Source organism: Thunnus maccoyii, chromosome 6 (assembly GCF_910596095.1).
Source record: "Thunnus maccoyii chromosome 6, fThuMac1.1, whole genome shotgun sequence".
In the NCBI taxonomy this organism is placed as follows: domain Eukaryota; kingdom Metazoa; phylum Chordata; class Actinopteri; order Scombriformes; family Scombridae; genus Thunnus; species Thunnus maccoyii.
In genome coordinates, this window is record NC_056538.1 from 15,500,954 (window position 1) to 15,515,956 (window position 15,003).

The window sequence follows — 15,003 nt, forward strand, 5'->3', positions numbered from 1 at the left end:
TTATATAGCTGGAGAGAATATGCTATACCAACTCTGAAAAAATGACCACAATCCAGGCCCTTTTCCAGACATGTGGGCCAAGAAGAAAGGACTTACACCTCCAGTAAAATAAGAATGACAGTAATATAATTTTGTCTTTTTGCACAACATCATTGAATGAATGAATTGTTTCCTGTCTGGCAATAATAATATAAGGTCTGTTTGTTTGTTAGTTTGTTTCATTTTTGAGCAGACAAAAACTTGGCAGTCACGTAACATGGACGCAGGCCAATAGAAAATAATAGGCCAAAAAAAAAATATAGGCATCTCACAATTTTAGAGCCGTTATTGTGAAACTAATACGCATTATGCTGTGGACCAACGTAGCTATTACATATTTTGATGTGAGACTGTGTTGCGCATCAAAGCATTCATGAGATACTGTTAATTCTTGTACGTTCCTAATAGTTTATGAGGTATTACATGAATGAATTCAAACTTGAAGTCATCATACATGTACTCTTACAATAAGTGTGGCTGATTTCAAGTTTCAAGAATGTTAGGAAATAAGAAAATACGTACAACATGTCATTCAGTGCATACGTTTCTGAGACATACATATTAAGGTGCCATGGAGGTCAGTTAAGAGTTGCAGTCTGCTGCACTGCAGGTGATTTTACTAATTAGTACAACTTCATCCAGAGACAAGTGATCAGTGAAGTCTCACTGTGTAGTATTTGTTTTAAGCCATACCTGCAGACTCTCTGCTCTCAGTGTCACATGGCGTGAGAGCAGAGAAGAGCCAGCTCTCTGCTTCTTGCATGTAGCGCAGTTTGATTTCAGCACCATGGACAGAGTCCGTCAGTCTGGTGGAAGAATTGGACGCTGGCAGCATGAAAGTTGACAATAACTGACTGCTGTGTTGTTTTAGTTCATTTTAAATCTCTCTATACACATATCACGTACTTATCTTGTATACGTCATTTTCAGTAATCAACCAATTCACAGGGGTCGATATATGTCTGCCCAGTGAAGCAGATGTCTTATGGGCAGATATACGGTAGATTAATCTATAAGTATGGACCCCGTTTAATTGGCTGCCTTCTATTTATTTTATAAAACCAACTTTAAATTTAATTGGGGGCTGGCGGAAAAGCTCATTTTAAGCGAATTAACATCATGTCTGTGTATAAATAAGAGGTGTAAAATGTAAGAAATGTTGAACTCGCATTTTTCCAGGCTTTGACTTACTCATCTGCTCTGCAGCCGACCGGGAAAACCGCTCAGAGATGGACAGACCGCATCTTTCAATGGGACAAGCCGTGAAGCATCTCTTACGTTTTGCCACTGTGCTCTCCGCCGGGTGTAACTAGGCGATCCCAGACCGTCTGTCAGTTTTACCGACCTGCTACCGTCAAGCTAGATAAAACGACTATGAGTGGGCTCTAACATAATGTACTCCGGGCTATGATTCTTTTTTCTTTTTTTCCACCGTTTAATTTTCTTACTTTAAGCAACATAACACCCCCTCATTATTTCAGCCTTTTTATCATTCTGTGTTGCTCGCTGTGTGTTGAATGATCGCTCTTTCTTCCTTGTGAGTCTCTGTATTTTCCTTTCCGTGACCAGATGTTTTTGCTCATGAGGTCGTAACGCTGAAATAACGATGGCGGGTCCCCGGGGCGCCATCAGCATCCCGCAGCTGTAGGCGGCCTGAGGTTTCCCTCTGTCAGCTGGCCTGTGTGCTGCTGCTTTGGTGGGACACACGGAGTGTGGTTTGGCCGCGGAGTGGACCAGTGCGTCAGGATGGATTGGGGATGTAATGCAATTAGTTGTAGGCGCAGTCAGAACCTCTCTTTCTCATTCTCATTTTAGACTGCCTCACCAATCAAACCTCAGCAATCTTCATTTGCCATTCCCCCGTTTTCAATGCTTTCTTTATTGCGCACACACAATCTGTTAAACATAAATGAATGGGAGTGGTGACAGATGAAAATATGAACCCTGTTAGGCTAAATGTTGTCAAACGCACACAGAGGGGGGTCATAAACCAAGTGGAGCGCGCAAACTCACGCAGATCCTTGTTTTTCATGCGTCTCCTTACATGTAGCCCGACCAAGACTTATCAATATGCTACAGCTATGAGAGTCAGTGTTACAGAAAGTTAAAGACGGCAGTCAAGGGAGGGGGAAAGTGGGAGATGGAGAGGAGGAGGTAGAGAGAGAGAAGCAGACCGACTCTCTGGGGGAGAGAGAGAGAGAGAGAGAGAGAGAGAGAGAGAGAGAGAGAGAGAGAGAGAGAGAGAGAGAGAGAGAGAGAGAGAGAGAGAGAGAGAGAAGGACAGAGGTGGTGTGTGAGAAAGAAAGAGAGAGAGACGGGGCGCGCATGTCCAGTTCTTCCATGCAGACTGTTCTCTCAGCTCGCCAATCATTCTAACGAGTTTCCCCACTCTTTCTCTCTTCCGTCTTTACATGTGCACCGGACACAGCTCTCTCCTGAGCGGCCACTGCAGGGAGAAGAAGCGAACGGAACCCACCATGGAATAGGAATACATACTGGACAAAACGGGGGAAAAAACCTCTCTCATCTTTCTTCTTTTTTCCCCTTTTTTCTGACGCATTTTTCCCTCTCTCGCATCTCCCCCTTCCCTCTCGATGTCTCTCAACAGTTTCTGAAGGGATTGAAGGAAAGAAAAATGAGGATTATTATTTTTTCTTGGCACTTTCTGGGGGTGTATTCCGCCCTTTGGGGGCTGGCGACGGGGGCTTTCCCTAGCTCAGTGCAGATAGGTGAGTTGGAGGATTACGGATTTTACGCACGGACACTCAGAACTGACACACTACACTGAATATTAGTGGATTTTAGCGGACAGCAGTCACCAAGAAAAAAGGGGGGTGCATCAGGACCCCTCTGGCACCAAAATACAAAAAATCATACAGGGATGATGGAACAAGAAAACACACAAGTAAAAACATACAAGTCTTTTTTTTCTTCTGGTGTATCCTCTGGTTCTTGCTTTTATCCAAGATATTTTGCGTTAAGGAGAGATTGGTGTGTCTTCTCTGCTGTGACTCAAATGATTTATAAATGCATACAAACTCACTCTATCTATTCCTTTACTGTATTTGCGTGTATTTTAAAGGCTGTTCTGTGCTCATGAATGTTTCAGCGAGCTTTGTTCCCTTCTTGTCTTCTTCAGTGTTTAGACACTGCAGTATTCTCTCTCTCTCTCTCCCTCTCTCTCTCTCTCTCTCTCTCTCCCTCTTTCTCTGCCCTTTTCCAGTTACCCCCGTGTCAGTGCAGGAGAAGCCTGTCTTTCAATCCGCCTTACAGATCAGAGATAAAGTTAACTAAATCTGGATCATCATTGGTTTGCTCAGTGCATATGGACCACACATACACACATGGATCTCTCACCTGTCTCTCTCTCTCACTCACTCACTCACTCACACGCACACACACACACACACACACACACACACACACACACACACACACACACACACACACACACACACACACACACACACATTCGTGCAGGCATGTGTGTGATAATGAATGCGCTGCATCACTCCTTGTGGGGGCAGTTGGGAGGTCCTATAATGAGATTCGGCTCCTTGACTCTGTCTCCCTACAGCTGCCAATAAACTTAATATGCTAAATATTTTCTGCTTGGCACACCCACACAGACACACACATACACAAACATTTTTGCATCGGTTTTCATGCATGCATGTGCACATGTATACTGTGCAAGTCACAAAAATGCACTAATGTATGGGATTCACTGGCAAAGCTGCAAATGTACATTCACATACATGTGCAGCATGCAGATGCACTACACAGTGGACATGCATGCATGCGCATAACGCATACATGTTTGTGCAGAAGCACACACATGCACACTTTCTTTCCTTCCCACTGACCATCCACACACATGATCATTCATTAGGTTCTCCAGCAGTTCACTTGAAGAGTCATTTGCATATCTCTGCATTGCACACAAGTGTAATGTCAGTGGAAAGCACAGACAGTTTCTTTTTGCATATTTGTGTGCAGGAGAGACACAGAGACTTGACACAGATGAGAATGTTTGTGGAATTTCTTGGAGAAACTGGTGCAATAAGATGTCATGTTGGGATATATCTAGACTTCTCATCTTGAAGCGCATGTGTATGAATGTGTGTGTGTGTGTGTCTGTGTCTGTGTATGTGTGTGCTCTAAAATTGAATTTTACCCAAAAACAGAAACCGCAAACCAATTCATTCCAGATTTGTAATCATAAACAGGAGAGTTAATGTAATTTATTTGCCTCGGCTTTGTCTTTGGGTGGATTTTTCCCATTAATCTAAGTTATAGTGAGCTTTGCACATTACCCCCACACACACTCCAGCTGTATGTCTGGCTTTGGGGACTGGTCTACTAAGACGTATAATGATGTTTCTGAGACAGAAAAGGTGTAGATGATGCAAACATTTCACATGAATGAGACTCAGACACAGATAAATGACATGTTATAAAGTGACAATAGCTTGGTTCAATATGCTCTGCCTCCTGACTCCTCCCCTGTCATCTTTTCTCTCTCTCCCTCCCTTTTCTCCCCCGATGCAATGTCAAGGCTTCACAGACTGCCAGTGTAATCCAATTCAGTTGAGTTGAGTTGAGTCTGATTCAGTTAAATCACATCAGTTTATTTCAGTTCAGTTTAAGCCATGAAACATTGTGGAAGTAATCTATCAGATTAGCAATAACAAACAACTGTATCAGTGTAATCAACAACAATGCAACAAAACAAGTTTTATTCAGTTAATAAAAATATGATGAATTTCTAATAATATTTTATTTAAGTCATAAATCTTAAGCTTTTTGCGTTTTTCTTTTACGTAAATGTTTTGTCAATACATTGATTATGGCTCTATTATGGTTATTTTATTTCCTCTGACACTCATCTTCAGTGATCAGGTCATGGTTAATGTGTTTGGATTATGATCCAAGCCTCTCTTTCTCTTTTTCTACTTTTCTCATTTCCCTTTTAATTTAGCCTATAACAAGTATACAGTATATCATGTTTTATTCATTTTCAATTCATTTCAGTGTAATTGTTGGTATTAGATAGTACAGAGTTCATCATACTCAGAAAATAGAAGAGGTCCCTCTGGGCAGAAAGCCTGAAAGGATCATATGATCCCCAACCCCCCCACCCCAATTTGTAGAGGCTTTTCTCAACATGAATCCGAGGTGGTGGTCTGCCAGGCTTGGCCATAGACGCTAGTTCTCTCTCTCTCTCTTTCTCTCTCTCTCTCTATCACTCTCTCTCTCATACTCTATGCCTCCTCTCCTTCTTAAATTGGCCTCTAATTTTTTGGACTCTACACTGTCAGCTTGACTGTTTCTCATCATCTCTTCTTTCCCCTCTTATACTCATTTTGTTAGATGGAACGTACACTACTGAGGGATGCTCTCATCTTTAAAGGCCAGCTGACACTTTGCACCCACCTCCCTCTCCCTCTCTTTTCTGCATGGCCAATGATCTTCCTTTATTTAGCTGACACTTTTTGAGCTGGCCTTCCTCTTCTGTTTTCTTTTATGTCCTCTCCAACTCATTATCTCTTTGACTGCTTCCCTTTCAGCTTATTTGTCTCTCTTTTCTTCTCCTCTCTTCTCCCCTTTCTATGATTTCATCAATAAAATGCGCAGTGTGGGTATCCGTGTCTCTGTATTCATGTTTGTGTGAGAGTACTTGCTGAAAGACAAATTACCTTTTTCTAACAAAGCTAATGAAGATCTTGGCTTTCTTTTCTCTCTCCCTCCCTCTCTATCTATCTTTCTTTCCCCACATTACTCCCCTTCTTCCTATCTCTCTCTCTCTCTCTCTCTCACAACACTCCCTTCTGACCATTCCCCCATAACTCACTTCCATTTCCATTCTTTATCATGTTCTTCTCCTCCTTGCCCCTCTCTCTCTTCGTCCCTCTTTCTAGGTGGGTTGTTCATAAGGAATACTGATCAGGAGTATACAGCGTTTCGACTAGCTATCTTCCTTCACAACACCAGCCCTAATGCTACGGAAGCTCCCTTTAACCTGGTCCCACATGTTGACAACATAGAGACCGCCAACAGCTTTGCAGTCACCAACGCATGTAAGTATTTATATCTATGTGTGACCGAAAACGAGGATGAGAGAATGGAGGTATTCCTCTCTTTCTTTCTCTCCATATCTCTCTGACTTTCTCTCTGTCTTGCTCTCTCTGTGTTTGTTTTTCAGTCTCTGTTCTCTCTTTGCCATACTGTTGGATAAAGATTGCTTTAATTAGGGGCTTAGGTTGTTTAAAGGTTCAGACTGCAACTTCATTATCTTGGTCATGCACAATACAGCAGCTGAGCGGTCTTTGGTGAACTTGGTTTGAAAACTGGCTTTTCTGCAACAGTTTCTGAACAAATTATCATTTTGAAATGTTGATTTTAGGCACTGTAAAGTACATTTTAAGAATCCTAAACAGACAACTGCATGGACATTTTGAGGCGGTGTTTGTGGTTTATTTTGCAAACAATTATGGTCAATTCTGTCCAAGTCCTACATATGTTATTCACACCTATACCCACTTAGTGCTATCCATCCTATCTGCAAAAACTGCAAAATTACCCATATTTTTCATACACAATCATTGTAAAATTGGTCCTATAACAGTTGCAGACAGTGGTGAAAATGCTCAGAACAAAGGGGAGCAGTTGGTAATCGTGTCCTCCCTGGTCTTTTGAAGGATGACAGCTAATCTTTCACCATCCCTCTCTGTTTTCTGGGAGTTAAGATCTAATCCTGCACACTCCCCTTTGACCTGGGAGGGTATAGGGGACAGTTCGTGATGATTGTACTGGCAAGTCAGCGTTAACAAGGCTATGTGGGCAGCCTCACTAACACTAAAGAACTGCTCAATGTGCCACAGGTGTCTCTGAGTTAGAGCCGTTTACCAGCTTTATTTGGACATGTCTTGTAATATTTACAATGGACATTTGGTTAGGCTATAAAGATCATTTCAATCCAAACACGACATGCTCTAAAAAATTTTGTCAAAACGCCATCTTAAATTGAAATTGTGCTCATTTGATGTTCTTTCTCCACTTTGTTCAATTTGGCTGTCATCCCACCCACAGTTTTCCTGCCCTTCCCTGCACTATAGTGTGTATTTATTTACAGTGGTCATGGCATTTTTTTCCTTATGAACACTCAGTTGGTTGTTGAAATGAGATTAACGTTATTCTTTCAATCAGATTGGCCTCCTGGGGTGCCACTTCCCCTATGCTTGTAGAGGGCTGTGGAATTTACTGAAAATGATTTAACTAATCATATTTATCAACATTTAAGAAAAGATTACTGAGATCATCATTGCTATAGTTTCACCACCCACAAGTGTGTGTGAGCTCTCCTTAATTTGTGGTTTGCTCAACTAGCTTCTTTCTTACGGTGTTGTGATTCTCTCTCTCTTTGTGTTTGCATGAGTGAAGACATTTGGTTATTTGCCTTCACATCTGCTGAGTGACACTGGTTTATGCCACCATAATCTAAAAGCCTACAATGTGGTTAGGTGTATCTCTGTGTGTGCTTGTGAGTGTTTGCTCCTGTGTGTTTGACTGTTGTATTTAAGATGGAAACACTCTCTACAGGATACTCTTTCCCTAATTCTCTTACTCATCTGCCTCCTGGTGAGAGGAGTGAGTCCTTTCATGTCGGCGCATGAGAGGGGATGAAGGTTCTGTTGTTACTCTCGATGAGTTGAACTTAGTTTTTGAGTAAATTTGGTTTATTTTTTTGCACTTTGCTACAACACAAATGAAAGAGAGTACTAATAGTAGAATATGAAAACCATTTTTCCTTGCTGCAAAATATGAAGGGGTTGAGTGTTGTGCATTATTGTGCAGTACCTGGTGCACAGCTTTATGTGCTGTTCTTACAAGCTGAATTTCCCTCAAGGGTAATGTATTATATCATACCCCCTCATTAACACAGTCCTATGGTGCATCCATCTTATTTTAAGAAAATTTACAAGGGACTGCACTGAAATATTTTACCTCCTTTTCTCATTAAACTTTAACAAATTGACCACTGGGGCTGTTAACTTAGCTGGGAAATAAAATCAATACAGTATAATACAACAGTACAGCTCCTCTTATCATCATGTTTAACAAGATTCTTCAAATATTTCCAGGTTGTTAATGAAGGCCCACAAAAGCAGCTCCATTGTCAAACAAGACTACTGAAAATGGCAAAGACATGGCTGTCAGAAGAGTGTTTGGAAGTCTGAAAGGTCTTGAATAGCATCTAGCAATTGATTCATGTTGTGGTACGCATGAACACAATAAACTGACAGTTTATATCCCTTGAGGGTATTATTAGAGGGTTTAACCTCAACCAAATGCAAGTCACATAGAATCATAAATCATTTCTGTGTAATGCAATTTCAAAGTTTGGTTGTCTCCTGCCACCCTGTATTATGGCCCCACATGAATGAATAGACTTCTTAATACAACGCACAGTACAATAATTGGAAAACGAACAATTCCTCCAAATTAAACTACCGAATTGGTTGTTTGACCATGCATTCCAAAATGACCCATAGGAGCATTTTCACTGTTTTCACTGTTTCACTGTTCATTTTCACTAATTATGTTTTATGACGCAACAAGCCTGTGGTTAAGGTCTGGTTAGGTTTAGGCACAAAACCACTGGGTTAGGGTTAGGGAAAGATCATGGTTTGGGTTAAAATGAAATGTGCTGTGGCTTAAAGTTACCGCTTAGGCAACTTTTGTCTTGGCAACAGTACACACCACGACAATTGTAGTTACATTTTTAAAAAACTGCCCCAACTCAAAGTTGGAAACGTGACACTAGTGGTAGGAAATGGGAAGCAAACAGCAGATTCCAGATGTCATCTGAACTGCTTCACTACTCCAGGTCATTATTATTAGGGCCACTAGATAGCGTCACTCAAACGTAACTACAGGTCGTTTTTGGCAACTGACATTACAACCTATAGGGTCGTTTTTCTTGGGAGGACAGGCTCAAAATTAATAGTCCATCAATTTCCTCACACTCGGAAATATAATCAAAAGCTGCATCTGTTTATGTTCACTGTTGAGCTGTGTGAGTGGGAAGGTCCACATTGAACACATATCAGATTTTTCTATAATGTAAGGGGAGAGGTATGAATTTTATTAGTGATAAGGGTTTTGGCACAATCAGTTCTGAGAGTACAAAACAATCCAGCAGGTATTTTAAAATATGTATGCATGTAGCAAACCCTGACTGACCACTGTATGTTACAGTGACCACTCTAAACCTAACTCCCTCTTTGCTCCCTCGCTCTTATCTCTATTACATCCTCTTAAATGGCACTGACCTCCAATGATTGAGTCATCACAGCTACACATTGATCAAACCTGCTGAACTTTATTTTCAATTCTAGTGGAAACCCTAAAGTCTCCAAATATACCTAATATGTCAGACTGAATTTGGGCAGAGACAAGTGAATACATTGATCCTCAAAAGGCCTAGAATATTTCAATTTAATGGAATGGTGCAGCCATAAAAAACATGTAGTCTTGTGTTTGAGTTTTTCAGTGTAAATATCATATACAGTAGCTTTAATAAAGAGTTGGAACAAGATGATACAGAATATACTGCATATGTAATATTGTCAGATCACATATACAACCTTAAAGTTAGTTAAAGGAGAATAGATGTGGAAAAGACCAAAACCAACAATGAATTGATCTTACTAATAAGTGTTGCCTCTAGCCAAAGTCTGATACAGTTTATCCCTCTGTGCCATAGAGCTCCATTATTGTCCAAAAACTCTGAAAATACATCAGTGAGCCACACCTTTGCAAAGGGTGACATGTTTCTTTGTTGCAGTGAACACTGACACTGCAGTTTATTTAAGTCAATTCCCTATAAACCATTATAGTTGTATAACACATTTGTGTCAATATGGAGCTGAAAATAGTCCCCAACAAGTGCACTATTTACTGTTTGAGTAAAGTATGCTAAAAACTACAGTGCCCAGATATTTAAGGAAATTAAGTACAGTAGCTGATCTATGAATGAAACTTTTTATATATGACCCATTTTGAAAGATTTGTCTTCAGCAGAAACAAAAGGGCATGGGGCCAAGTGTCACCAACAGCATACATAAGTCGGAAAGTATTTAGAGACAGATTAACACAGTGTATGTTTTGATCTTTTCATGGGATTTGTTGACACTGTAAACAATATAAAATAATGTCAGCCTTATCCTTTGAGGGGATATATCAATGTATACTCTTCTATGTTTGACCTATTATGATTTTCCATATTTTCAGTCATATATGTAATGTTACAATGTCGGATGTTCATATTAAACGTAGCTAAAGTGTCAAATAATGAGGTTAATGCATGTAGAGGTAATCACTGTGAGCAAAAAGCACCAGCTTCAGACTGCTGTGAACACTTGGTTTCCAACATTTTTTCCTACTTTCAGCCTGAGCTGACGTCACCATGTGACAGATTTCTTTATATGGTCATTTTCCAAGCATAGCACAAGAGTTTGCTGCTCTGCTACACTAAAATTATGGCGTTTTTCCAATGTTTTGGGAGTAGCCAAGCCATGACTCGAGTCGAACTGGCACGCTGTGAGTGTGTTTCCATTACACAGCACAGCAAAGTAAAATAAGTAGTTTACGTGTTGGAGGTGTGCTGGTCATCTTCCGCTCTTCATCAATCATCATCATCACTGTGGCTGTTTCTGCTCTTACTATTCCTCCCTGCATTATTTCTAACTAATCCACTGAACAAAGAACTCCAAATATCTCCATATGTTGTTGTGTCGACTGGTTTTTAGCGCCGCTAACGAAACTCTGCTTATTCAATTTCCTGTAAATTCTTCACAATAAAAGTCTCCCATTATTTAGTAATTTAAAAGCTTTTAATATGAAGCAGTAAAGCAGGAAATGTTGGGTCTGCATCGGTGGTAAATTTACACGACTCTGATACAGCTGCCCTTTAGCAGGCTTGCTGGAAAGCTGGCCAATCAGAACAGAGTGGGCTAAGATCGCCTGTTAAGAGACAGAGGCTGAACTGAGGGGCTGTATAAAGGGCTAGTATAAGATAAATAAGGAGTTTTTTGAACAGTGGATCATGCAAAGCTACTCTAGTGGAGTCACAGAATAAAAATGTAGAGCTGGGAGTGAGCATAATAGGTCTCCTTTAAACTACCAACTCTCACTGTTTGTCATCTTCGTTTACAGTGCCTGTTTCCCTCTGCCCATTTCTTTTTTCCCATTTCCCTTTCCAGTCTCTGTCTACCTTTCTCTCATACATGCACACACACACACACACACACATACTCTCAGGAAGGCATTGGGCCATAAGAGGAGGAGTGTTTGGAAAATGAAGCTCTTCTATGTGAACCGTCTGCTCTCTCTCCGCAGGCCACACATAACAAGCGGAACCACTTCTCTCTCTCTCTCTCTCTCTCTCTCTCTCTGTCTCTCTCTCTCTTTCTTTCTGTCTTTCTGTCTGTCTTTCTCACCCATTGTCTCTCTCTCTCTGTCCTTCCCTCTGTTTCTTCCTCTCTGTTGTTCTCCCCCTTGTCTCTCCATCTCATCACTCTTCCTCCGCTCCTCTATTCTTCGCCATGTTTTGCCGTCTCTCCCCTCTGCACAGGCGTGGTGAATGGATCTCTAAATTAATCCCTGACTCTTGCTCCGGGTGGTGAGCAACGCTCCGAATTAGAATAGGGAATTCTGCCACTGACCTTGGCTAGTTCCTCTCTATTCTAGTATTCAGGAGGCGTGAATGGATCATAAAAATCCCTGGTCCCCATCGTTTTCCCTATTCACCATGGAATATAACCCATTTTCTTGTCCCAGGGTCACACATCCATATTCTCTGCTGTTGTCAGTCTGTCTTTGTTGTTTCCTGCATGCACATGTATACCCATGTGTCTATGTCTTTTGTAGTATAGATATGTATATCAATGTAGGTGTGTTTGTGTCTTACTTTCTCCTCACTGTTTTTTGGATCTGTGTATCTGTGTATCTTTTTGATTTGCCTCAGCTAGAGAAGCACACCATTCCACTGGGCTCACCACTGTGTCTCTATTCACTGGCTTATAGAAAATAATGCACATGGATTAGCATGACCAAAAGCTGCACTGAATGTGTGTGTGTGTGTGTGTGTGTGTGTGTGTGTGTGTGTGTGTGTGTGTGTGTGTGTGTGTGTGTGTGTGTGTGTGTGTGTGTGTGTGTGTGTGTGCATGTTTGGTGACATTTCTGGACACACAGAATGCATGTGTGCAAACTTGTGTGTCACTGAGGTGCATGGGCACATGTGACTGTGTGCGTGCAATGAAAAAAAATCAGCTTAGCCAGAGCATGATGGAGATAGACAGAAAGTGATAAGGTGAATTAGGGATGGAGGAAAAAGAAATGGGGGGAAAAGGATTTGTAACAAAGAGGTGGTTATGCCTGGTTTGTGGTGCCAGGGCTGAGAGACACAATGATGCGCTGTCACAGTTGTAAATGCAATTCTTGATATGCGGTATAATACTTCTATTTTAATCCTTTTGAGGTCCAACACTAAGACAAATAAATGATATTCTCTTCTATGCTGTACCCACTGCAGCAATGATAATGATGATGATGTGTGTGGTGGTTTGGGTGGTTGATTATTGTGGTGATGCAGAACCACATTTGTCATCTAGAGTTAATATAGATTGTGCCTATAGTGAATCATTCATAAATCAATACTGTTTATGTATTATTGACTGCCACAGATTGCATTTACATGCAGGCTGCACCTGATTATCTTTGCAGCCAAACAGAATCAAATAGTTGTGTCAGAATCTCCTTGAGGTGTCAGTCCTGTTTTATCCCTCTGTTGTTAGGAGTTAAGGACAACATTAATTAATTCTGAGATGTGAAGGTGATTAGGATCTTGAATTAGTACTGTAGTTAGACCAGTAAACTAAAGTCATAACAAGACAAAAGTTTCCATGGTAATTTGGTGTGTGAGTCAGTCGGGATGGTTTGGATTGAATCTGTGAACTCTGCTGTGTACAATCAAGGGAAGACAGTAGGTTGTGAAAACAATATCGAAACAGCTCTGGTATCACTCTGCAGAATGGGGTCACTAGGTATTCATTTCTTTACCAACATCTCTTTTATTAAGGTGTCTTATCCAAAGTGTAAAAACAAGGGTAATTCCATCACCAACATACAAAATACTGAATATGCTAAAGCTTGATTTATGGTCATGTGTTAAGGGGTTGCATGTGGCATCGCTATGCAGCTATAGCCGATCTGCATCTCCTCAAAAATGTAATTACACCTAGGGGCTACAGCAGCTACAGAGATACCACATGGGGATCCCAAGAACTCTGATTGGTCTGCTTGGGCTGCTTATGTTTTTTCCTTCAAGTTTCTGAAGTAGGGATGACTGTAAAGAGAGCTGATACATCAAAGAAGTTGAAGAAAGACTCAGTAGCCTTCCCAGTTTCAGTAGCACACATCTATCTCCACTGCAAATCTTCTGCCCACTGCGACCGCCATTCTATATAAATCAATTAACTTTAACACAGCAATTAGTCTCCTATTAATTAGTGAAACAAATGGCGAAACATAAGTCAAGAATTATAAATTCCCTGGATGTTATCATCTTTTGCCATACTTTATATCACAAAGTAAATGAATGCAGACAAAGTTGTGGTGGTGTTATCAAAGGGTGAAGTTGAACTATAAATAAAAACATACACCATAGATATGTACAACAGGACTCACGTTAACTCTTCGCAACGACTGTAATACTTTTTAGATTCTTACATTATAAGGGTAATTTAGAGATTTTCAGCGGCTTGCAGCTCTTGTCAGTGTAATTCTAAAAGCTGACCAATCATAATCTGGTTGAGATCATTTTCCAGCTCTTGGTGCCATTGTTTTCCAGCCATTATTTTTTCGACATCTTTTAGAACTTTCCTGCTCATTAAAGATGCCAAGTGGAGACTCACACTTACAAGTCTTTTTTTCCCCATGTTGACAAGAAAATTACTGCTTCCGCAGTGATTAGTTGTTAATTGAAAGAGTGTTAATACAGTGTCGGCCATAAAGACGTGTGTATACATACACAAACAAACACACACTTTCAAAGAGTTCATCAGTCTACATTCACTCCACGTGTCCAGGAGCACTGATTAAATAGATTCCTGGAACACTTTGCTACAACTCAGCAGAGCACGGTTGCACACACACATACACAAACACACATAAATACAATTTTTTACACAGTCTCTCTCACTCTCTCTGACACATAAACACATTGATTTGCCAACCTGTCCATATATTTCCAACTTCCCTACATACAGCATGTCTCCGTGCCTTTTTGCTAACTCACTCCTTTCATTTAATGGCTCAGTCATCTTGTAGATGATTTGAGGCACTCAATAATAGCACTGTACCATCATCTTTATTGGTGACGTTTTGCATGGTTATATGTCTTCTTAACAGCCACACTGGGGGAAATAGAGTGAAATGATATCTGAAAGCCTGGCAAGGCAGGGAGATTTACTTTGCAGCAAGCTTTCGTTTATTCATGTTACTAGCATACTGAGGTTGCTGGCTGACTCTGACGACAGCCTAAATGCTTTTCCTGGCATCAAGATACATTATCTGGTTCAAGGCTAATAGTATGGCAATAATTGATTAATACAGTATCATTTGAACTTTTTTCCATTTGCAGGCACCTTTACTGGACCATTAGTTTGTTACTCCTGCAATTTAAATGTGAAATAATGTGATTAAATTAATATGTTCCCATTTAGACTCAAGTTAAAGTCTATTTGTGTTACTGGATTAGTGATAATGACAAAGTAATGATTAACAAGAAAACAAGAAAAGCAAAAATGAGATGATTCTGAAGGGAAATAACAGAAACTGCAGGAATTCCTGAAATCAATCTGAGTCTCACCCTGCTTATACACATAATCACAGACAGCA

The 15,003-nt window shown here is 40.6% G+C and overlaps 1 protein-coding gene across 8 annotated transcripts in view; it reads left to right on the forward strand.

Moving 5' to 3' along the window:
* Nucleotides 1-2,635: 2,635 nt before the first annotated feature.
* The window catches only part of gria4a (glutamate receptor, ionotropic, AMPA 4a), a 107,340-nt gene continuing 94,972 nt past the window's right edge, over nucleotides 2,636-15,003 (forward strand). For all 8 annotated transcript variants that reach the window (XR_006096750.1, XM_042415475.1, XM_042415469.1 and 5 more), the window contains exons 1-2: nucleotides 2,636-2,768; nucleotides 5,961-6,119. Coding sequence is in view for 7 of the 8 variants with exons in the window: in XM_042415475.1 (XP_042271409.1) it covers nucleotides 2,675-2,768; nucleotides 5,961-6,119 (253 nt within the window). In the remaining variant the exon portion in view is untranslated. The remainder of the gene's footprint in view (nucleotides 2,769-5,960; nucleotides 6,120-15,003) is intronic.